The sequence below is a fragment of the Xiphophorus maculatus genome, chromosome 13, assembly GCF_002775205.1.
Source record: "Xiphophorus maculatus strain JP 163 A chromosome 13, X_maculatus-5.0-male, whole genome shotgun sequence".
NCBI classification, from domain to species: Eukaryota; Metazoa; Chordata; class Actinopteri; order Cyprinodontiformes; family Poeciliidae; genus Xiphophorus; species Xiphophorus maculatus.
Genome location: NC_036455.1, coordinates 21592745 through 21617094, shown reverse-complemented (window position 1 = coordinate 21617094; position 24350 = coordinate 21592745). Strand labels below are relative to the sequence as shown.

Here is a 24350-nt window from a genome sequence, read left to right as displayed (position 1 = left end):
TGGCTAGACGAGTGCGTACAAATGGATACAGCTTTCAGATCATTAATAGCAAAGCATTTTGAAATCCAATAATGCATTACTTTGCATTACTCTATTGCTAATAAAACACATAAACGTCTGTAGTAGTGATGTGATAATTATCACGATTTACTTAAGCTTTCTTGTCAATGTGGAAAACAAATATGAATACCTAAGCAGAAAACACAGGTAATATTTATTATATAATCATCTTTTATCTGTAGAAATGTGGCTCATTTTCAAAAGTGACTACCTAATATTGTATCTTCCCAAAGATAACAAGATAACATTGGACATTTTTTTTTATGTCAGGGATGAAACTGCAATTGATGTTATCATTCCATGTATGATGGAAAGTTCTCAAACTTACTGATTTTAACATGTTGTAGTGAAGCTGAATTATGGGATTAAAGTGAGCGAGGGTGGAGTTTAAACAGTGAATCCTTAGCGATCTGCATGCAGGCTCAGCTTGCAGCACTGTGAAAGACAGCAGTGGTGAAGAGCTAAACATCTTAAGATTGAAAAGTTTATCATTTCTGGTGGGAGGTTGCATGTCAAAACTCGACTAAATCAAATTCTGTGTCCATATCTACATATTTTTACACATTGCTACTTAAAACAATTTTAAGAGCAAATAGCCCCCCGTGATTATTTGAAAGTTACAGTGAAGCAGCGTTTTCCGACTGTAATCACACAGTAAAGAGCTCTTAAGGCTGATGATGTGGAGCTTTTCAGCCATCTTTAATTCCTTGCGCTGCCTGTCTGGTCTCTTCCACCCACTTCAGGGCTTCAGAGTAGCTCTGCAGCCAGTGGGAGCGCTGCCATCTTTAAATCACATTTCATCTCAATTGCTCCTCCTCTTCTTTTTTTACTGTGCTGTATCTCTCAGGGTTGACTCAGGTATGAGATTTGGGTGGAAATCTTGTAGACCGGTGTCCCTCAATGACTTTCTGTGGGTGCAAAAGTTGCAGGTAAATTTTAGTCAGCGAAAGGCTCTCTGTAAGGAGGAGGGGGGGATGTAAAAAAAAAAAGGACCACAATCACGAGTTGTTTCTACATTTTAGGGCTGCATAAACAACACCACAGTACCGAAAGAGCACCCAAATTGTGCATCATCTAAGGAAAGGGTGTTTATTCTCATAAATATATAAATAAGCATTAGTCTCTGGGATGGAATGAGTTGTGTCTATGTGATAAAATGCTGGATGTGGCCCTGGATGAATATTGTTGGAGTTGTGGTGGAGCAGATGACATGTCTGGTCATGTGGGCAGGTAAGAGCTGCACAAAGAGAGAGAGAGCAAAGGGAGGCGGAAAGTTAGATCTTCTCTCACACCTGCCTTTTTGACAGTCTGAAGGTTCCCCTAGTATTGTGCGTGAAACACTGCATTCCTCCGGTGGAGTTTTCCCAGAGAGAACGCTGCTGTGGTTCTGACTATCTTCTGAAACAGTAAAAGTTAAAGCTTGTACATAGGGACTTTATTAAAAATGCTTAGTGGATGAGTTCTGCATAATGTGTTAATGTGGGGGAGAAGTGAAGCTTTAATTTCAATCAAATCAACGCGAAAAATGAGAGATTCGCCAAATCCGCGCGCAAAGCTTTGACGCAAACGTCCAGTCCAAAATTATTTAACGCAGAATCTCAATATAAGTTGCAAAAATCCGAGTAGAGGTGAACTCAGATCTTCTCGGTGGCAAAATATCCCCACTGGCGCTCATCTTCTTGTGCGTATTATACGCACAAAAGTATCAGCGCGCAGGGCCAGACGCCCATCGCCCTGCGTGCTGACCTGATCTGCACCGACGCTCTGTAAAAAGACTCGAGTTAGGCCTTCATCTGCCTTATAAACCTCGACGCTGTCCACGTCCTCAAAAAGAATGGATCTAATTAAAACGTTGCACTCGTCATCATCGCCAGAGCCTCTGCCAAACTGTTGCTGGTGGAGAGGAAAAAGGCAGGGAGATGCCGGACCACATGACTGCCTCCAAGCTGCAGAGGGATGGGAGTCAGATTGGGTTTCTCCTCTCCCATTGGCTGACGGGCCGACTTTTGACACGCAGACCAGGGACCCTCCTGCCGTATAAATAGGCCTGATAGATCTTTATTATTCTAGCATCACGGCAGCAGGCATCTGCTAAGTTTGGAGTTATTCGTGTCACCACAACTGTATGCCTGCTTAAAGGTGGTTTAAAGACAGGGGCTCTGCGGCACAAGGAGTCTGCATGTCTGCTTAGACATGCTCAGCTTTGTGGATACTCGGATTCTGTTGCTGCTTGCAGTAACGTTATATCTAACATCATGCCAATGTAAGTTTTGATTGTCTACTCTTTCTCTGTGATGGATCTATACTTTTTCCCCCTTTGGGTCCCTACTTCTTGAGGATGTTTTCGCTTGGCTTTTGTTTGGGACCTACATGATGATGGTCAACCTGAACTCAACCGGACTGAGCTCATGCAGAGGATTCTTCACTTTATCAAAGGATACAATTATTATGTGATTAGTTTTCTTTTGTTTTTGTCTCTTTTTTAAGGGATAAGTAAGAAAAATATTTATGTGGGTGAGACCTTCATAACAAGTCTCCCCCCATCGTTTAATGCATGTTGAATTAACATTGGCACTATCCTTTAGAAAAGTTGGATGGAAAGCTTTTGTGGGGCGTTGGACACATTGTTCCATCCACACAGCCAAGAAAGGCAGCTTTGCGTTTCACGTTGCAGTGTCTCCCCCTGGTGGCCATGGAGGCTAGTACCAATTTGGCACGAATTTAGACATTCTTTTGAATTAAATCAACAAGCTACAATTTGCCTAGTAAGAAATAACATATATAGAAATAGTACTAAATTAATAAAAAATTAAAATAAAAACAATTTAGTCTTTAATTATTTTTTAAAAGTTGTCTCTCTCTCTTAAAAGTTCCTGTTTTTAAGGCTAAAAGTAGCCCCCAAATAACAGAGAATTTCAAAGAAAATACCTCATACCATTCACTTAACTTTAGTTTGAGGTGTGACCCTTTGAGGCTGAAAGGGATATGAGGCGACCAGTCTCACATTAACGCTCTAGTATGCCACCTGCTGGATCAATGTGGACATGACATGCCAGAGTTCACAGGGAGGTCCCAGCAGCTCCAATCCCAGCCATGACCACCTGATCCCAAAGCCATCCAGGGAGGAACTGGCGTTCACCTGCTTCAGAGAATGAACAAGAGAAGCAAACTGTCATCAAGACAAACTAAATACCACCTTTGTCTTTTTCAAGGAGCTCAGCAACAGAATCAAAGCACATTGCAGTATACTGGAAGTATACAGATGTCATAGGAAATTACCTACATTTGGCCCTGTTTTCAGTGGCAGGCAAAAAATATTCTAGTCCCGAAGGCATACCCTGCTAGTTCGGACCTGTTAGCAATTTGCAGCTTTAATATCTGGAATGCTGCAGGTTCCCAAGAGATGAACTTCCATTACACGGTTAAAACATCTCAGAGTGGTTACAGTGAATCACTGAGTTTGTTGAGCCTGCAGCTCCTAGTTTTGTCTGAGCTGAGACGTGTTAGGCGGCCCACAATTTGAGAGGAAACTTGCTTGTTTTATTATATACTTTATATTCTTTAAATGTCAAGGAGGGCATGAGTGAAGGAAAAGCAATCCTACTACGTTCAGGCAACACAGAAAGCCAGGTTTTACGTTTCACCAGGCACAAAATATAACCAGTATGTCTTTATTTTAATATCTTCAATCAGTACATCATGTTTTTTTAATAGATAATGTATTATCTAATTAAAATAAGGATGAATACATCAAGATTGTTTGCTCTGTACATTATGAAATTTTCTAACAGAGTATTCCCTTTTCTCCCCCTGCCCTCTCCTTTTCCTCCCTCCTCGCCCGCATCATCATCTCTACAATGCCACAGCGGTTAGTATGCATGCATGCTACCATCATAACAACATATCTAAAACATAGCTTTACCTCATCTAGTCCACCTTGTCATGTCTTCCAAATCCCTTGAAACAAGTCAGGAAAAAGCCACTGTCAGCTACTGCTGACCTGTGTGAGCTGTCTCAGTTATGGCATGAGGATTTCTTTTAGACTGAGCTGAGCTGTTTCTCTCAGCAGTTTCTCTTTCTTCCTGTCCATCGTTAGGTAAGGGTCCTATTGGCTCTAGATCGTGTCAGTGAAAGCTAAAACCGTGGTGCAGAGGCACCCATGAGAGCCTGGCACAAAGGATCCTTTCTGAGGACAGCAGAGAAGGGGCCAAAGGGAGGTTTTTCACGACTAGCTGACTTTGAGTCAGTTTGGAATCTATATTTGCCTCTCGTTTCAGATAGATGCAAAGACCAAGGTCTGATCTCAGGCCTGTGAGCTGGAGAATAGAAAGAAAAGGCCATTTCTGTCTGATGCGCTCTGCTTTGATGGAGATTGAGGTTTGGCAGTTGGAGCTTTAGCAGCAGTAGCATCTTAAGGTGTACACTGCGTGGTTTTGGTAGCATTTTAGAATATTACTTGCCTTTAGAGCAAGAAATACTGTGAATTGTTTCTTTATTCTCAAGAAACGATTGAGCTCAACTTTGTTGTGCACTATGTTGAACACTTATATTATATACGCATTACACTGTTGAGGCCTTATCTTATTCTGATATTTTTGAAAGCAGTATTCAGAGTTTGTCTTTCATTGACTGAGAATAATCACAGGTTCCCACAAAGTAAGACAACAGCATGCTGAAATATCAATACATGTATTTATTTCCATTATATACAAGATTGTGTTTAGATAACTGCATGGTATAGGACGGATCTATTGGCCTAGAACTTGGAATGTTAGACCCACAAAGCACAAGGTTGACTAGAATATAGATTTGCCATTTCCAGTAAGATCATTTAAGATGGCCTTTAGCTTGTGTCTACCCCCAACTAATGAATCAGATTGTTCAGTGCATGTTTAGCGTTTTGACAATATAGCTCTCACTCATGCAATGAGGCCTAAGTCTCCTACTTGATTCCTGGTAGGAATACTTGCATCTTAAAGCTGTCTAATCTGTGTTGTGGTCTAACCAAGTGATTTCTGCGCTCCAGGGTCCCAGAGGAGACAAAGGACCTCGAGGTGACAGGGTAAGCTGAAATAAAACTCTGCTAACTTTGATCTGCCAAGTGAATTCACATATGCATTATTTGATGTGTGCGTTCTTTATGAAGCATGATTGGTGAAGTTTCTTGGTGCTGTCTGACCTGTCAGGCCCAGTTTGCCACTCCCCTTTGTTTATCGTGCATATGATCCCCTTGATGGGAATTTTAATATAAAGGTTTACAGGACAAAAATTTCGGGTTTTTGCTTGTATCAGGCGTGTCTTGCTACGTTACAGTCACTGAAAATGTTTCACAATGACAAGCATTTATGGTTTTTTTACAACAAATTTGCAGCATGTAGTTTTGTAGTAGTTTTGTCCGATGGCAAACATGCTTTGTTTGTTAAATCCGTAACACGTCATCACTCGGATTGTCTTCTTTTCTCCAGGGTTTTCCTGGCCCTAATGGAAAAGATGGCAAACCCGGACTGCCTGGCCCCGCTGGCCCTCCAGGCCCCCCTGGACTCGGAGGAGTACGTCTCCCTTTTACACTCAAGAAATACGCAGTTTTTCGAAAAACTTTCATGTATCTTCGAAAATAGTCTCAAGAAACGTTGATGTCACAAAATCGTGTCTTCATTTGAGTTGTATGACAGACGCATGTATGATTTTAGTCATTGACTCCTGACCTTTGCCCTTTTGAACTTTTCTAAGACAAGACATGCATGCTGCCAAATTAGGTCACTGGTGGGCAACTGGAATGTAAAGTAGGTTTACAAACGCTAAAAATGTCTTAGTCAGTAATATTTTAGGTAAAAACTAGTATTATTATTTTGTCAGAGAATTTCTTTATAATATTAGATTGTCTTTTATGTAAAGACTGAATTTACTGTGGCCCTGGTGAGGCCAATGTTAACCCTGGCAGTAGCATCGTAAGGTTTACTCATGAATTAAATTGAATTAATTATTGTTCTGTTTTTTACCTACTCAACAGAACTTTGCTGCTCAATATGATGGTTCGAAAGCCCCCGATCCTGGACCCGGACCCCCAGTAAGTTTCCTACCCTACCTCAATAAGTCCTATTTTGTCTCAAATCAATAACGCCAAATATTAATTTGTATAAACATCTAAAAGCAATCCAGATAAGCACAATTTATCTGCATTGCTTTCCAGATTAAATCCATCACAGCGTGACTTGGAATTAATAATTTCATATTTCTTCTTATCAGGGACTGATGGGACCCAGAGGTTCCCCTGGAATGCCTGGACCCCAGGTAAGGGCATAGTTCAAAATTTACCTTGAAATTCAAAATCTATTCAAATCCATAAAGACTTTAATAATCCGAAAAGACAATTAAAAAGACACATTGTTGAAAGAGCCCAGAGAGGCAAAGCAGAAATGTTCTTACATCAATTCTTAGCGATGTGTGTGTTATTCAACAGGGACCTCAAGGACAGACTGGACACGCTGGTGAACCCGGACAGCCTGGAAACGACGTAAGTGTACTCCCTCAAATCTTCCTACTAGCTTGAGTTGCCATTGCAATCTTTAAGTATTTAATGCTTGATTTCTGTTTTCCAGGGCCCTGTTGGAGCCCGTGGACCCCCTGGACCACCTGGCAAATCTGGAGAAGATGTATGTTTGTGACCTTTTTTCACCACTTCTTTCGATTTAATTTGAGTAGCTTCGGCAGTTGTTTTTTTTTTTTATCCATAAGCAGCTAATGGTGAGTTCTCTTCTATTGATTTATAGGGAAACAATGGCAGACCTGGCAAGCCCGGAGACAGAGGTGCCGCCGGCCCTCAGGTAAGTGGTTCTTACCGGGACACGGAGTTGTGACTTAAATTGAGATTCAGTATCTTTATTCCTTCTTAACCTTCTTTACTTTGGAATTGTAGGGTGCTCGTGGATTCCCAGGAACTCCTGGACTTCCAGGGATGAAGGGACACAGAGTGAGTGATTTACCTTCTTTTAACCTTTTCACCCTCGGCCTGTTTGCCGGAACTGGAACTTGGAATAGAAATTTATTGTGGCTCATCATTCATTATCTGACCCTTCTCTTTTTACCCCCCAAAAATTCCTGGATAATTTGAACATTTAAATTTTAATAGTGGTGCCTTTCATATTGACGCCTAGTGAAGGCCTCCTGTTAAAATTAATTGAGTTAAGTCTTCACTTGAACTTTGGCCATTGGGACAGAGAAATAAAGACACATTTTCACTTCACTCCATCTCCCTTCGAGGACTTTCCTATAACAGATCCTTAAAAAATAACACCTACTATATTAGATTTTTTTTTCTTAAGTGTTGACCTTAAGTTTGTCCTCTTAGTAACAGCTTTAATCATCTCTACTCTTCTGTGTTATAGGGTTACACTGGTATTGATGGACGTAAGGGAGAACCCGGTTCTGCTGGCGCCAAGGTACGGCACCATTCAACACGTAGATCACTTTCTCACTTTCTGCTCATCTTTTTATTTTTATTTTAAGCCTGTCTCTTTATTTGTGCTTATCTACTTCATATGTTAGCATATAATTACATATATAATGGGGATTTGTTTTTTTCCTAACTCTCCCATAGGGTGAGTCTGGTGCCTCTGGATCTCCTGGAAGTTCTGGACTGGCTGTAAGTTCACAATAAAACTAAATGTTCTTCATCTTATATTCCTGTAAGTGTTTCCATCAGCTGTGGTCTTGACTAACTCTGTTGGATGTTCGGTCTTCAGGGACAACGTGGTCAGCCCGGTGAGAGAGGTCGCCCCGGCCCTGCTGGTCCTGCTGGTTCTCGTGGTTCTGATGGCAATGTTGGACCTTCTGGCCCAGCTGTGAGTAAACCCTCTTTATTTCCAATCAAAGGAACAAACGAGAGACACTGTGGATGTCAGAAAACTCCTTACACCATGATTGTTCTTCCTCTTTTATCCAGGGTCCTTTGGGTGCTGCTGGCCCCCCAGGCTTCCCAGGCGGTCCTGGACCCAAGGTACATGTCTTGTCACTTCCTGTTAAACAGCCAAAAATCTTGTCACAAAAAAGTTAGAAAACAACATAGTCACACATATACCTTGCAGTCTTTTTTTTTTTTACTAAATCTCCAAATGAGAAGCACAAGTATTGTATATTTTCAGCAATATATACATTTTTGAACACACACTTCTTCAAATAACATTTAATTCTTCTCTCTACCTCCAATAAATGAAAAATAATTCAAATATTGTCATTAACAGGGAGAACTTGGAGCCGCTGGAGGCACTGGCCCATCTGGACCTCAGGGATCTAGAGGAGAGCCCGGATCCAACGGTGTTGTTGGCCCAATTGGTCCCCCTGTAAGTAAAAAAAACAAGAAATAGTCAACTGGCATATTTTTAAAACTATTTTTTGTCTGGGAGATGACTCTAAGTCCTTGATATACTACTGAACACCGGAAAGAGGCTTGTTTTGTAGTTTCTCTTTGAAAATAAGGGGTAACTTCTATTATATTTAAAAAAAAATCATTCTTGTTTTGGCATGTTCATGTTCTAACATGTACTTCTGTGTACTGATTTTTATGACTCACTTGATATATAGAAATAATAGTTCATATAATTTTTAAAACCGAGAGAGGAATAGTGCATCTATGTTATGTAATTATATTGTACTGTTAGGGGATTCAGGCACTTGTGTAAACATTTCATTTGAAAATATTCAAACATCATAAAGATTTATTAGACTTTTTAGATAATCTTCATGTACTAATTAGGTTTTCATAGTACTGTATGTAATTAGACTGAAATCAACTGTATGACCACATTGTACTAGAATTAAATTTGAAACTCACTGCATTCTATAGAGCTGTATTTTAACTGAGATTGCTTGTAAATTGCCTTTTGATAAGTTAGATTAGTTGTAATTTGGGGCTATATAAACATAAATAATTAAATCAAATTAATTTTTCTCTACTTTTCCCATAGGGCAACCCTGGTGCTAATGGTCTGAATGGAGCCAAGGGAGCTGCTGTGAGTATCCACTCTCTTACTGAATCAGTTTTTGGTGTGTTCTATGATTTGCATACATGTAAATCATTTTTGCAGTAGGTTCTCAGGCCTACCTTAAGAATGTAGAAAGCTTTATACACCAAATACACTCAGTCTATACAGTCCCTAAAAGAAAAGTGTGTACTTCCTTTAGTTGTTGAGCTGGACTGCACCCTATATGAGATTTTAGTTGCATACCTGTCAGCTTCTGTCTATGTATACTCAATAAGTTGGATGCATTAAAAAATAATCTCGCTTTGTAACACCTGACACACACAAACTCAACCGTTTTTGTATTCCTGTTGATGATCAGTTGGACGTCAAAACCAAAAGAGGGCATTATGTTGAACTCTGGCTCTGAAAGATTGATCAATGCTGACCTGTCACCCTTCCTACTGTAAAGGGAACCCCCGGTTCTGGTGGAGCTCCTGGTTTCCCCGGACCAAGAGGAGGACCTGGACCTCAGGGACCTCAGGGTGCTGCTGGACCAAGAGGACTTTCTGTGAGTATAAAACTCTCTGGAAAGATGAATCCACTGGATCAACTGTTCCATCATAACATCCATATATCAGCCTCACACATCTCAGCCTTCGCTGATTCTGACTTCTTATTTCAACTGGTCTCAAGTTCCAACATGTTATCTCTTAACTTTTTTTATTAATATAGATATATATATTAATACACGTTTATAGCACTTTCCGTATGCACTACTACAATAATAATGGAGTAGAAGCAGTGCTTGTACTGCACAAGCTTTACAAAAGAAAGCCTTTTGCTTTGCAGGTCCAAATGCAGACACAATGCTACTGTTTAGCAATGCACACTAATCACAAATGATGCTTTACTGGTAAATGTTAAGAAAACACTTATAACATATATAATTTATCTTTGGTTGAATTGCATTTCTATTTCTCTGTATGTTTTAGGGTGATCCTGGTCCTCAGGGTGTCAAGGGAGACACTGGTGGCAAAGGAGAGCCTGTAAGTTTAAAAGATGATTTATTCAAAATGCAAAGCAAATCTGTTCAAGACGCTAAACTTCATTACTGCCTCCCTCAGGGTAACGCTGGCCCTCAGGGACCTCCTGGAACTCAAGGTGAGGAGGGCAAGAGAGGACCCACTGGTGAGATTGGTGCTAATGGGCCTGCTGGCAGCCGTGGTGCTAGAGTAAGTGTCCTACCATAATCTGTTATGGTAATGTTTGACCTCTGACCTAGCTTCAGTAGCTGATAGCCATGTGTCACCCTCAGGGTGCTCCCGGAAGCCGTGGTCTGCCTGGTTCCGATGGAAGAACTGGCCCAATTGTGAGCATTACGCGAAAGACACTCAAACATCTGTCCATTCAGTGAGCTACTATTTCTAATTTTGACCACTTTTTGACCACAACAGGGTATGCCTGGTGCCCGTGGTGCTTCTGGTGCTGCTGGACCTCGTGGACCCCCTGGAGATGCCGGTCGTGCTGGCGAGCCTGGCCCTGCCGGTCTCAGAGTGAGTGTTTTTAATCATTTCTTCATGTAGAGCAGTGGTCCCCAAACTACGGCCCGCGGGCCAGATGCGGCCCGCCTCCACATTTGGTCCGGCCCCCTGAACAATACCAGAGTATTTTCATATATGTGCATTTTTATTTGACAAGTTGGACTTTTGCAATAAAATAAATGTTCCTTAGTAATGAACTTTATTTATTATTAACTACTAGTTAGTAACTGTTTTATACATGCATATAATTGACCCTAACCCTTTTTTTTATGTGGAGAACCCAGTGTTATTTGGTTATTATTTATTTCATAAATAGTGTTATTTCCTGACTTTTGTTCTCTGAAGAATCCAGAAAAGGTTATTTGATTGTGCTTTCTGAAAAACAATACATTTTTATGTTTAGCACTCTTACAATCGTCACACTTTTTCTGTTACAAACTGACCCCGGGCCCCCATCAGAGAAGGGACAAGTTATGTGGCCCTCACAGGAGAAAGTTTGGGGACCCCTGATGTAGAGGAAGAATAGACCATCCTAGAGTGACAATGAACTTGATTTATAAAGGGACAATGCACAACTCAAACATAAATGTCATCAACCGATGCACTGTACCAGATTATAGCAAAAGCTAATTCGCTTCTGCGGTCCCCCTGAAAATGTGGACTCTTCATAACTTCTCCATGTTTGTTTTCTAAAGGGTCTCCCAGGAAGCCCTGGAAGCTCTGGACCCCCAGGAAAGGAGGGACCTTCTGTGAGTAAACCTTAGTTCTACTCTCTCTAGAGAGTTGCTGCTGGTCTCATGACTGTTTCTCCAATGGATTGAGGTGACACTTCTTCGTCTTCCAGGGTCCTGCTGGACAAGATGGCCGTTCTGGACCTCCCGGCCCAACTGGACCTAGAGGCCAGCCAGGAAACATTGGTTTCCCTGGACCCAAAGGACCCTCTGTGAGTGGGCATTATGCAGGACCTGAAGAAAAAAAAGAGCAGTTCAAATTGTACGCATTTGTTTCAGCTCCGTCTTACCTATAAATCCCGTTTTCCCTCAGGGAGAGCCGGGCAAACCTGGAGAGAAGGGACCTAGTGGCCCCACTGGTCTGAGAGTATGTCAGAGAATATAATGTTATGAAAGCATAAACATTTGCATAATTTCTGTTTCAGTTGTTCAGTGTTGCTGTATGCTTAGTTGCTATCTCTGTTATCAGGGACCCCCTGGACCTGACGGCAACAACGGAGCCACTGGCCCCATGGGAGCTGCTGTAAGTGTCTCTGCATAAAAGGCTTACTGTAATATCCGTTCTTGCAAATGAACCATGCAAAATATGATTTCAGCATCCATTTTCAAGAATGTTTTCTCCTTGATGTAGGGCGGTGCTGGTGAGAAGGGAGAGCAGGGACCAGCTGGAGCTCCTGGCTTCCAGGTTTGAACATTTCCCTTCTCTGATTACCAAAATGGAGGCAATACAAGGAGATAAAAGCATTTCTGATGGCTACATATCGTCTTAGCATTGAATGTTTATGGACATCTTTCTTCATGGCCACTTAAGACTGGCCTGCCCTGATCTTAATAGCTTCAATAATCTATAAGTTCCATCCAGATTTAGCAAGTTAACCTTTAGCATTTTCATGTTGTTTACACTGAGGGCAACATCACCATTTTTGTCTGTTTAGTGAGAAATATTCTGAGGGTTTGAGTTTTAGGTAATAATTTGACAGTAAAGAGCACTTTGATATTAATTTCTGTATTGTTTTTTGTTTTGTTTTTAAATTATACTCAATTTACCATTTTCTTGTTTGACGCTGTTGGATCTTGTGTTGACACTTGGTGTTTGTAGGGTCTGCCTGGACCTGCTGGATCTGTCGGTGAGGCTGGCAAGCCTGGAGAAAGAGTAAGTAAATGAACTCAAAACAAGTTTCGCGGATGAAACACAAATATTGGTGCAGTCTAACCAAATCTAACCAAAACGATGTGGTGCTCTAGGGTATCCCAGGAGAGCAGGGAGCCGCTGGACCAGCTGGTGGCAAGGTGAGGTCACTTTGCTTTCACGTGCATGTACAAGAACCAGGAGATCAGAAATTAAATAAGCGTCTATACTCTGCAGGGAGAGCGTGGTAACCCAGGTGCTGCTGGCGCTTCTGGAGCTCAGGGACCAATTGGACCCCGTGGACCAGCTGGAGCCCCTGGACCTGATGGTGGCAAGGTAATCCAAAGGAAGAAAAAATTGTCAAAAACCTATTATGATTTTTAAAAAATGTAAGGAAGATAAACAGATTTTTTTTCCTTTTCTGCTGCTAGGGAGAGCCAGGAGCTGCTGGAGCTGCTGGGGCTGCCGGACATCAAGGATCTGCTGGCATCCCCGGTGAGCGTGGTGTAGCTGGTGGTCCAGGAGGCAAGGGAGAGAAGGTAAATTTAAGAGAGAAAAAAATCTACCACATCCACATATTTTACTATATTCTGTTTGAAAGTTACAGCCCGTCTAACTACTGCTTTCATTCTCAGGGAGAGACCGGACACAGAGGCCCTGATGGAAATTCTGGCAGAGATGGCTCTCGTGTAGGTTAAACTCTCCTGTTCTTTTAGGATACACCTAAAAACAAAATATTGGAGCCTGTACCCCTTATTGACTATCCCCTTTAATCTCCTACCAGGGCCCTGCTGGACCTCCTGGCCCTCCTGGACCCACTGGAGCCAACGGTGATAAGGTCAGTTGGTGTATTAGTTGTGAGAAATAGATAACTGACAAATCTTGGCAAATATCACCAGCGCAGGACTATTCCTCCCAAACAAACAAATATCAACAAAAATAAATGTAAGCTATGAATGACTCCTGCCAACACTTACCTGCCAACACTCAAGGTAGACTTCTTAAACCAAAGCTTTGCAACAATAAGCTATCAGGAGAAGCCGTTGGGATTACAGAAGTGTAAAAATATGAATTCTGAACAAACCTGTACTTCGTTTTCAAATCCTTTGCTTTTCTCTGCGGTAAAATCCAAATTAAACCTGCAGCAAATTGCTATATTTATAGCAACAGTCTCACTGCTGCCATCTGGTGGCTGTTTTATAAACTGCAGCAACATTCCAGCTGCTAACCTAGCAAAAGATGGCAGTGGATATGATTCAATAAAACAACGTCCATACATATTTTTTTTTCTTCTTCCATATCTGTAATTATTTATAATCCATTTTGTTAATTTAAAAAAAAATAATAACGTGACTATTTTAATATGCACATACAGCATTTACATATATTACAGAACATATGCAAGGAACATATTTTCTGCTTGGTATCTATTCATATAAAAAGATTGTATAATTCAGGACTGTCAGGCTCATTTTCACTTTGGGACACATCAAGATCAGGAATATTCCCAGAGGGCCAGTTTTGACCAAATATACTGCTAAAATCCATTAATAAGCTTTAAAAATATTAATACAAAAGCTGTGTCTGCATTCGATAATACTTTTTCTTTTCACATTAATGTTATTTGGCAGAATATGGATAAAAAGTGCTTTGACTTTATTGATTAAAATAATATTTAAGCACACACCTGTTATCTTGAAGACTCTATTTATGTGGCCCTGTAGAGTTCAGACGGCCACATTAAAAGGCATTGAGTCTAATGCATATGTTGCAGTTGATTAAGCGTTAGAGTAATTCTTATCCTGTCTTTTGTCTCTTCTAGGGTGAGGTTGGTTCCTTTGGACCCTCTGGCCCTGCTGGACCTCGTGGACCCTCTGTAAGATAGATTTCCTATTATTTACATACCTTAACTACATCATATGTCATTATAAAACAAGGTCTTAGGGAGCCTTTTTTGACAAAGTTCTTCTTATCTACAGGGTGAGCGTGGAGAGGTTGGACCTGCCGGATCCCCCGGATTTGCTGGACCCCCTGTAAGCCTGATTCTTTCATAGGTTAAAATTACAAAGAGATTTGGGTTAACGCATATACTGAAGATTTGCTTAACAAGCACAAAAAGCTTGTCCGGACGTTTACATCCTTTGGTTCTCCCACAGGGTCTTGATGGTCAGGCCGGAGCCAGAGGAGAGCGTGGACCTGCCGGGGGAAAGGGAGAGTCTGGATCCGCTGGCCCTGCTGGACCCGCTGGACAGTCTGGACCTGCTGTAAGCACACTCACAATCTCGCTTTCTTACTCTTGTTACGATTGCAGTTCAAATAGTGTCATAGGGTATGGTGAGATTTGAAGAGATGAAGAGATTTTTCTTGTTTGTTTTTTTTTGCTATCTAGGGCCCAGCTGGCTCTGCTGGACCTCCTGGTGCTCGTGGAGAAACTGGCCCTCCAGTGAGTACTCGATTAAAAGCTCAAATGCAGTACCATATGTTGTATATCCACCTGCAACACACATGCTTTCTATCATCGCTTTTCAGTTCAGTTTTGTGGCGTACCTCCTTATTCCAAATAATAATTGTGATACAGCATCGGTATCTGCTAAATTCAGGGATATAACACACGTTTAGCTTTTATAAATATCACACTCCTCTTCAAAAAATACACATAAAGCTTAAAGACTCTTACTGGATAAGATATATTGTATTAATTCCTTGTGTTTGGTTCAGTTTTTTTTTTATTTAAAAAGCACACGCACACCTATAAGACCTCTGTTTCTAACCTCTGTATGTGTTTTTGTTCAGGGTCTGACTGGTTTGCCTGGTGCTGCTGGCAGAGTTGGTGCTCCTGGCCCTGCTGTGAGTACTTTCATTGTGCAATTCTCCATAAAACCAAACACACACACAAATAAGCCACACATTACACAATGTACTCCTCTCTCCTTTTTCCCCAGGGTATTGTGGGACCTCCTGGCCCCTCCGGTAACGCTGGAAAAGACGGACCTCGTGGTCTCCGTGGTGACTCTGGTCCTGCTGGTCCTTCTGGTGAGCAGGGAATGGTTGGACCACCTGGTCCTCCTGGAGAGAAGGGACCCTCCGGAGAGTCTGGCCCCGCTGTAAGTACTACAAAATCACATAAAAGAAATATGGAGAGGGAAGAAAAAAATGATGAGAATTTAATGAAATGTCCCTACACATCGCCTCAAATTGTTATGGTGATTAATCATGAGTGTTTGTGCATATCGTCAGGGACTTCCTGGTGCTCCTGGACCCACTGGCCCTCTGGGAATTACAGGATTCGTTGGTCTGCCTGGTGCTAGAGGAGATCGTGGTACACCTGGTGGTGCTGGTGCTGTGGTAAGTGCAAGTTAGTACCTAGACACCCCCCTGCCTAAGGACAGGGTAAAAAGCCATCTTATCAATCCCATGTTATATCTCAGTAGCACAGAAATGTAATAAAACTGTTCAAACAAAGGATCACGGATCTTTAAACAGCCCCAGTGATAAACTGGAATATACTTCAACTGATAATTAGCATCATATCTGCTTCAACATGTGTTTTGGTCCATGTCTCATTTTCTGTTTTATAATATTCCAGGGAGAGCCTGGTAGACCTGGACCCGCTGGTCCATCTGGAGCCCGTGGTCCCCCTGGTAACATTGGCATGCCTGGTATGACCGGACCTCAAGGAGAGGCTGGACGCGAGGTAACACTTAGTCAGAAATTTAGCCAGTTAGCTAGTTAGTTCTTGTTCAAAATGTTGAAAGGAATGATTGCTTAAAAGAAATAGCTGATAGCTCCTAGTGTAGTTATTTTGAAATATATTTAAACTCTATCAACTTATTTCTCAACCAATGCAGACTCATTTTACACAGAACAAGCAACACAACTAGCCTAAATGAAACAGAAAGTCAAGTAACTGTAACCAAACCAAATGGAAAAAAGTATGGAAAGTCGCTGGTATAAGGAAGCATCCTATAATTTCCAGGTTCCACACAGCACCATTTTGCTTTACCTGATGACATGTATTCATATTTTTAATAAAAACTACATTATTTGATCAACTAACAAGACAATGCAGACAAAAGTTTAAGAAGTCCATCATTCACAATAGTTCAAGCCGTAACATTCAACTCATCATTATAATTTTTTGTGTGTACTATGAGGCAGATTGATTTCTCCGTCAATAATTAAGTATGAATCCACTTTTAGAAGCAGTAGACTGACTAGTTCACCTCCTTAAGGGGTAGGTGAAATGTTTTCCCATTTTCTGACAACTTCAACAAAGCCGCATGGTTAGCCTGGATATGTTGCTAGGCTATTTCCTTGTTCTTATTCTCTGTATGCATTCCTGTCTCATGGGCAGATAAAACCTCATTTGCTTCTCCCAGATAAATCAGATTATGAGCACATTTTAGCAACAACAACAATGACATACTTCTTACTTCTGATTCTAGTAACAGGATGAATTATGCTTTTTGTCAAATGAGAATTTGTGTCTAACTATGATTTTAAAAAAGTCTAAATACAATCCAAATGCACAAGACTTATGTTATTTACAGATAGAAAATGGTTAAAAAGATTTCAGAATTGTAGAAAAATATTTACAACCCTACTTGCCAAATGTGGGTCATCTGTAAAAAATAATAATTTTTAATGTAGGCTATTTGATTGGCTGAGCTAATGACAGATAACATCTTTGGTAACTTTTATTGCGGTTTGTGCTTAAATGTGTAACTATGCTGCAGTTTCTTCATAGTATCAAACACCAGCAGGAATATTCTGAATGAGAAATTTTAGAAGGCAAATTTCAGCTTTTAAAAGTCAAACCTTGAAGTGTACTTCGAGGTTTGAGACAGTCATATTACAGCTACTGTAAGATGAAGAAAAGTGGATAAAACTCTCAATGCTTCAATAAATTTCAAGTTAATACATCATTTATTGAATTGGCATACTTATTCACAAAATAGTTGTAGAAAGAAATGGGTTATATGTTGATCTAGATACTACTTTTCTTCATTAGTCCATGACTTAACAAGTATAAATTATGTCCGAAATGCAGATAGTAAGCCTACCTGCCTATGGTCAAAATTAAGGAGATTATAAATTTCAAGCTTCCTTCAAATGATGCTATTGATGTTTTGTCTCTGTATATACCCAATCAATATATTGGATATACTGATTTCATTCCTTTTACTAACATGAAAAACAGAAATAATTACATTAGCAGTGGGTTTCATTATTGTAAAGTAGACCACTACAACTGTATACACAGAGAAACTGGAGCTAATCAAGAAGAGTTAAGGACAACATCACTTGCTTTAGCATCTCATATGTATATTTCACAAAGTTTGTTAATGAATGTTTTTGCCTTTATACCCACTCTTTCTCCGAAACAGGGTAGCCCTGGTAACGACGGACCCCCCGGTCGTCCAGGTGCCTCTGGATTCAAGGTAATGTCCTGAGGGTACATTTAAACATGATTGTTTTCAGGAGAAAAACACAGTACGCTCTGAGCTGCCTGTTCTCTTGTTTGTCATGCTTAGGGAGATCGTGGTGAGCCTGGATCTCCTGGTGCCTTGGGACTTGCTGGTGCTCCCGGACCTGCCGGACCAACTGGAGCTGCTGGTAGACCTGGAAACCGTGGAGAGGCTGTAATTATTGTTCTTCCTTGTCTATTCAAATTGTTTACCTTTAAATATATCAGCTTGTCTCATTCATATATTTGTTGATGTGTCCCTAGGGCCCATCAGGTCCTTCTGGACCCGCTGGACCTGCTGGAGCCAGAGGCGCTCCAGTAAGTACAATAAATATGCCACACAATTTGGTTCCATGAAACATGACTTCAACACATTTCTATGACCTTGTGTGACGACTGAAATAAAGGCTGATATCTGTGTGTTGTAGGGACCTTCTGGACCCCGTGGTGAGAAGGGAGTTGCTGGAGAGAAGGGAGACAGAGGCATGAAGGGTCTTCGTGGACATCCTGGTCTCCAGGGAATGCCTGGACCTTCTGTGAGTATCATTTTATTGACTCTGGTGTTAATTTTGGAAGATGGAGGGCATATAGAATGTGTATGATTTGGGACTTTCCTTTTCCCACAGGGACCTCCTGGTGAGAGCGGTCCTGCTGGAGCCCTTGGACATGCTGGACCCAGAGTGAGTTTAATCCTAAATTAGAGACTATTCTTTATTTGTTCTTGGGGTGATCATAAGTGTGAAGCCACTGTCTTACCTAAAACTTAGTTCAAAGTTGTCCAACATAGTGGTGTGTTTTAATTAAATGTGGATTTTTTAACTTCCCATTCATAAATGCAGCAATAATCTTCTTGAAACTCTTAGAGGGAAAGTCTCAAAGAACCCCCCACGTTAATGCAGGACAACCTCTATTTGCAATCATGGTGCTTTAGAAAAAAAATGTTGCTATTAGCGTGCACTGCTGCTTGAACTTAGCATCACAACAAGCAGCAACTACTACAGATTTTCTGGCTTGCAACTTGAAGGAGCTTATCTGGGGTATTGACTTCACTCCCAGGACTTTAGCTCTGACTTTCTTGATAAATCAAATGCAGCATTTCTTCACATTAGCAGATTTCTTTCACACAACATTGCAAAAAAGAAAAAAGAAGAAATGAAGAAAAAAAGAAAGAAAAAAGAAATGAAAAGACTTCTTTGACACGGGGGCTCCAAGTTCCATGCATGCTGTAATTGTTAGCTGTACATTATTCTAATAGCTGTAAACAATCATCTCTTCTTTAGGGACCTTCTGGACCCAATGGACCCCCTGGTAAAGATGGTAGAGCTGGCACACATGGTCCTATGGGTCCTCCTGGTTCCCGTGGACCTCCTGGATATGTTGGACCAGTTGTAAGTTTGACTTTCCTTCACCTATGTATCAGTATTTTAGACAGATTTGTGTGCTACGATTTGTGTTCTATGTCTAAAGTAGAAGATTCAGATAGGTTTGCAGCCTATTGATCAACTGTCATATCCATTGTAGGGCCCTGCTGGATCTCCTGGTCTGCCCGGACCTCCTGGCCCATCTGGTGGTGGATACGACGTCTCTGGATACGATGAATACAGAGCTGATCAGCCAGCTCTCAGAGCCAAGGACTACGAAGTCGATGCCACCATCAAGTCTCTCAACACTCAGATTGACAACCTGCTTACCCCCGAGGGATCCAGAAAGAACCCTGCCCGCACCTGCCGCGACATCAAGCTCAGTCACCCCGACTGGAGCAGCGGTAAGCAGCTTATAGGCCCTGATTTAGTATGATGCATTTATATTAGCTTTCCACCCTCCTCCAAACCCAAAACATTCGACTGATGCCTTCTCCTCCTCAGGATTCTACTGGATTGACCCCAACCAGGGCTGCATCAATGATGCCATCAAGGTCTTCTGCGACTTTACCACCCGTGAGACCTGCATCTATGCCCACCCAGAGAGCATTGCACGCAAGAACTGGTACAGAAGCACAGACAACAGGAAGCACGTGTGGTTCGGAGAGACCATCAACGGCGGTACCGAGGTGCGAGGGGGACGCAGTCAAATAAGAATGCCTACCCTGAATTTGGCAGTCCTTTGAAATCCTAACTTTTCTGCTTGGTTCTGTCCTGCAGTTTACCTACAACGACGAGACCCTCAGCCCACAGAGCATGGCCACGCAGCTGGCTTTCATGCGCCTGCTTTCCAACCAGGCTAGCCAGAACATCACCTACCACTGCAAGAACAGCGTTGCCTACATGGATGGTGAGAGCGGCAACCTGAAGAAGGCCGTTGTGCTCCAGGGCTCCAACGACGTGGAGCTCAGGGCCGAGGGCAACAGCCGCTTCACCTTCTCCGTGCTGGAGGATGGCTGCACTGTAAGTACAGTTTTTGCTTTTTTAGGCTCTTTGTAGACATTGAACTCCACCGTTTTTCAATGTCTAATTTCCATTTTGTTTTTCTTCACCTTTTGCAGACACACACTGGTGAGTGGAGCAAGACAGTGATTGAGTACAGAACAAATAAACCAACTCGCCTCCCCATCCTCGACATTGCACCTTTGGACATTGGTGGACCTGATCAGGAGTTTGGTTTGGACATTGGCCCAGTCTGTTTCAAATAAATAGACTCATGATAAATTAACACCAAAAAGAGAGAAAGAACAAAAAAAAAAGAAATCTCTGCCCTTCTCTGTTTTTTTTTGTACTGAATGCTGACTTCTCTGCACATCCACTTGCTTAAGATGGGCAACTATCGGAGAGGACCGAACGGACTGAACGGAGATTTTGTGCAATGCAAATTAATACAGCCAAACCCAAAGGGACGCGGGATAACACCTTGTTGTGGAACATCATGGCATCTTTTTTTGTAAAAAATAAAAGAAGTGTAATAAAAATGCTGAAAGTATGCATCACTTTTTGTGGTCTTTGTATATCTTCCAAAGAAGAGGTTTAAAACCACAATTTCCAAGAACAAAAAAGGTTTGAACTACCTCATGCCTGTACTCAAAGAAAATAGTATTGACAAAAACCTGAGTCCACAACCGAGATGTTAAGACTTCTAATGCTTCAAGCTTTGTCCTGCTTGGAAGGTGCTCAGTTACTTGAAGCAGAGACCTATGGTGCTAAAATGCAGCTGTGGAACGAACCACTTTTTACTGTATTACTTTGTATTGACCTATGAGGAGTCTAACATCAATCCCGCTGATACTCCCCCACTTTAAGCAGGTGGAATGTTCCTAAACTCTTATGTCTAATGTCTGTTTTCTGTTTTATATTTTTTTTAATTTTCTGACTTTTCTTGTCCTTCAAAGTTTTTTCAGGCTTTTCTTATGTACTGCCCCAGTTCCACTCGCAGTGTTCACATTGACAGCACACTTTTCCTCCAGTCCCAAATGGTTTTCAGGCGGCCTTTCTCTCTCTCTCTCAAACAATGACACCACAAAGTCTATTGTACCTATTTTGTATATGTGAGATGTTTAAATAAATTGTGAAAAGTTCTGAAATAAAGCATGTCCAATGTTCCAAAACCCACAAACCATGCAGTGACTTTTATGTTTTAATGACATCATTGAAGGTGTGTCACTGTAATGTATTATTATTATTATTTTTTTTTTTAGTTTCTTTTATATATAATTTCATCTGGTCTTAGTTGTGCTGACGATTTATGTATCAGCATTGACTTAAACATCTTCCTATTGTGGAAGCAGAACACTATCATGAGTCACATCCCCCTTTATGTTGCCTCTCATCAGAACATCCAACTTTAATGTATAGTAAACTTCTGTTTACACTCTCCATGTCATTGTGTGATTTCTAATGTGCATTTTCTTGTAAATATGCATTCTCCAATGTAGCTTTTTTTCCTTGCATAAAACAGCTTTTGCATCCAAATAAACCTCTGAGTTTGGATCAAGGCTTAAACTGTATTGATGCATGACTATAGACATTAGCTTCTTTATATGACCCAGCACTGCAGACATTTTAGTTGTTTACTTGACTTAGAAGCACTGGGGACAGGTATTTAAAGACCCTTTGGAGACTTATTAGTGGTGCCAATACTGCTGAGATAGGCTTCAGTACCACGAACGGTACAGGAAATAGGCGGGGAAATGCCTCGAAAGAAGGGCGCGACGGATTTGTAAAAGCTGCAACTCACGTCACTGCTATATGTAGACAGCTGCAATACCAATTATAACCACAGGATGGCAGTGAGGTATAAATGTTTCTTACACTGCAAGAGCTGCCAAAAAGAAACACGTTGAGCACTTAATTTTAATACAACTGGCATTAGATTTATAAGTGTCAATGAGTCGGAGTAAAAGCTAATTTATATTTAGAAATGTAAAAAATAGCAGTTGATGCAAAAACACAGACAATTATTGATAATACAAACACTGAAGGGAACATATGACAACAAATATCTGGGTGCAATGGTACCGCAGAATCTGCTTGAAAATTCAAGGAAGACATGCAAAAATGAAAATAGTGCTACAGCTTTGGGGAAAATTCAGATAATAGATTCATGAATATTCTATATAATTCACTTGAAGTGTCATGTATTATTCAGTGTGTGGAGGTCTAGGGTAACACCTATTCAAAAATCTACAACCCTTACACATACCACAAAAATGAGAAATTACAAATTAACTGTATTTAATGTTACACGTGTTAAAACTTGCCGGTTTGATCAAATCCAAAGTTACAATAATTATGTCCAATTTACTGAAAAGCAATATCCTAGAAGTGTTTACAGAAAAGGCAGTTTATAATTTAAGGTGCAAAGAGAATGTGTGGGTACAACAAAAAGGAGTTTGTGTATTTCAATTTGGGTAATGGCTTAGAACAAAGTCAAAATATGAATGAAATTTTTTTTAAATTACAATAAAAAATACTTAGGAGAGACATAAAGCTGAGGATGTATGAGTTTTAGTGATCACTAAAACCCTTCAAATGTTATACTTTGCAAAACCTTTTCATACAGAAATGGGATGTTTTAGATTTTATGTTTTGTTGGTATATGCAAAATATTTAGGCAGCTTGCAAAACTAGTTTGTGCAATTTTATGCACAACTAAATTGACCCTTGTATCTTCATCAAAATGGATGGCACACCCTAATGAATTTAGAACATATCACAGTTTCTATGGCAGTCTATATCCATAAAAAAGTCAGCCACACCTGTACAAAGTAACCATTGGAATCCTATTCCTGTAGGGCAGATTGCACAGTGACACTTGTATTGTGCGTTGTGCTGCCGACCATGAGTGTTTTGTTCTGTTCTAGTGGGGATTAGTGTTGATTTTGTCAAGGGTTTGTACAACCTTAGCCTTTTTTCTCTAGAGTATGACTATGTGGTCAGACCAGTATTTTCTGGGGTTTTTTGCAGGCATATGGGTGCAGTTGTTTTCCAGATTTTCTGGCTTTTTTAACATTGCCTCAGAAAAAAAAGAAACAGGCCAATTATTTTTCAACCTAATAGTACTAGTTTGCTTTTTCCTTACTATATCCTGAGCAACGATACAATGTAATTAGTTTAGCTTCTCTAAACTTTACCTTAATATGGATCTTAGTAGAGATCTTAGTACAGTATTTTCACCAGATGACCAATGGTTTTATTACATATGGACATAGTGGTCAGGAGTTTACACACTGATCGTGGATACAGAAGGTTAAACATTACACTTTAACAAGATTTGAGTGCTGTTTGTTTGTTTAATGTATAAATACATCCACACTAATGTGCTTAATAAAAAATATCTTTAAGACACTTTTTGTAAATTCTTATTTTAAAGACCCTATCCTCCCTTGTTGACAGAAATGTTGTTCATCTAATCTGTTTGGTTTCACTGCTCTGGCTTGTAAGCATATGTAATGCATTGGTAACCGTGCTGAGGTTTGGATTTTGTGTAAAAATGAACCAGTTAAAGCTTAGGACAATTTGTGGCAAACACCGCCTTGTTTGAGAACATCTGCCACGATGAGCTAAATCGATAAAGAGCCAAGTAGAGGTCTGTTTGGCCAAATGAGCAGCAAAATGGCCAAATGGCCCACACCCATGTTTTCACATTGGTTTTTAGCCCTTCCTCCAGGAGTGAAGGTGTGTGAGCGAACCAGCTGGAAAAGCAGAGTCAATGTTTGTCCTATTAAAATCACATGATCGTCATCAATGTGTTTGGTTAAGGTGGTTACAGCACACGGCACACAGAACTTGTAAAATACTGAGGTGTGTTCTTCTGTTTTCATCCAACCATAATGTTAATAGTGTTTCACTGGTAAAACCTCAGACTGTGTGCTATAATTTAACATGTGAGGAAAACAAGTAACTTATCAAAGAACTACAGACTGACAGAAAAGTCATACAGTCACCCACTTTAAAGTATGAAGCACTCAGAGGAAATATTCAAGTAGTGGAGTCCTAGCAGAGAAGCTGGGCTGTAGGGCGAGCAGATAGAGCA

The 24350-nt window shown here is 40.7% G+C and overlaps 1 protein-coding gene across 2 annotated transcripts; it reads left to right on the top strand.

Moving 5' to 3' along the window:
- Positions 1 to 2113: 2113 nt before the first annotated feature.
- col1a2 (collagen type I alpha 2 chain) lies at positions 2114 to 21805 on the top strand. 2 transcript variants are annotated; one of them, XM_023344976.1, is made up of 50 exons: positions 2114 to 2323; positions 3927 to 3928; positions 5087 to 5122; positions 5526 to 5609; positions 6071 to 6127; positions 6307 to 6351; positions 6521 to 6574; positions 6660 to 6713; positions 6831 to 6884; positions 6977 to 7030; positions 7446 to 7499; positions 7658 to 7702; positions 7803 to 7901; positions 8003 to 8056; positions 8301 to 8399; positions 9024 to 9068; positions 9490 to 9588; positions 10013 to 10066; positions 10145 to 10252; positions 10336 to 10389; positions 10475 to 10573; positions 11257 to 11310; positions 11406 to 11504; positions 11606 to 11659; positions 11762 to 11815; positions 11924 to 11977; positions 12392 to 12445; positions 12538 to 12582; positions 12659 to 12757; positions 12853 to 12960; positions 13057 to 13110; positions 13206 to 13259; positions 14244 to 14297; positions 14401 to 14454; positions 14578 to 14685; positions 14811 to 14864; positions 15215 to 15268; positions 15364 to 15525; positions 15659 to 15766; positions 16008 to 16115; positions 17809 to 17862; positions 17956 to 18063; positions 18153 to 18206; positions 18317 to 18424; positions 18515 to 18568; positions 19169 to 19276; positions 19410 to 19653; positions 19754 to 19938; positions 20030 to 20272; positions 20371 to 21805. In XM_023344976.1, exons 1-50 carry the CDS (start codon positions 2254 to 2256, stop codon positions 20515 to 20517), a joined length of 4056 nt encoding a protein of 1351 aa, XP_023200744.1. In that variant the 5' UTR covers positions 2114 to 2253; the 3' UTR covers positions 20518 to 21805. The 2 variants fall into 2 exon arrangements, with proteins under 2 accessions (XP_023200744.1, XP_023200745.1); XM_023344977.1 differs by lacking the exon at positions 12659 to 12757.
- The last annotated feature ends 2545 nt before the right edge of the window (positions 21806 to 24350 follow it).

Excerpts from the sequence above, each read along its gene's own strand:
- col1a2 (XM_023344976.1), top strand. The coding sequence starts at position 2,254 with ATGCTCAGCTTTGTGGATACTCGGATTCTGTTGCTGCTTGCAGTAACG. Across the intron at positions 9,069-9,489 it reads ATGGAGCCAAGGGAGCTGCT|GGAACCCCCGGTTCTGGTGG; the intron begins GTGAGTATCCAC and ends CCTACTGTAAAG. Across the intron at positions 9,589-10,012 it reads CTGGACCAAGAGGACTTTCT|GGTGATCCTGGTCCTCAGGG; the intron begins GTGAGTATAAAA and ends TGTATGTTTTAG.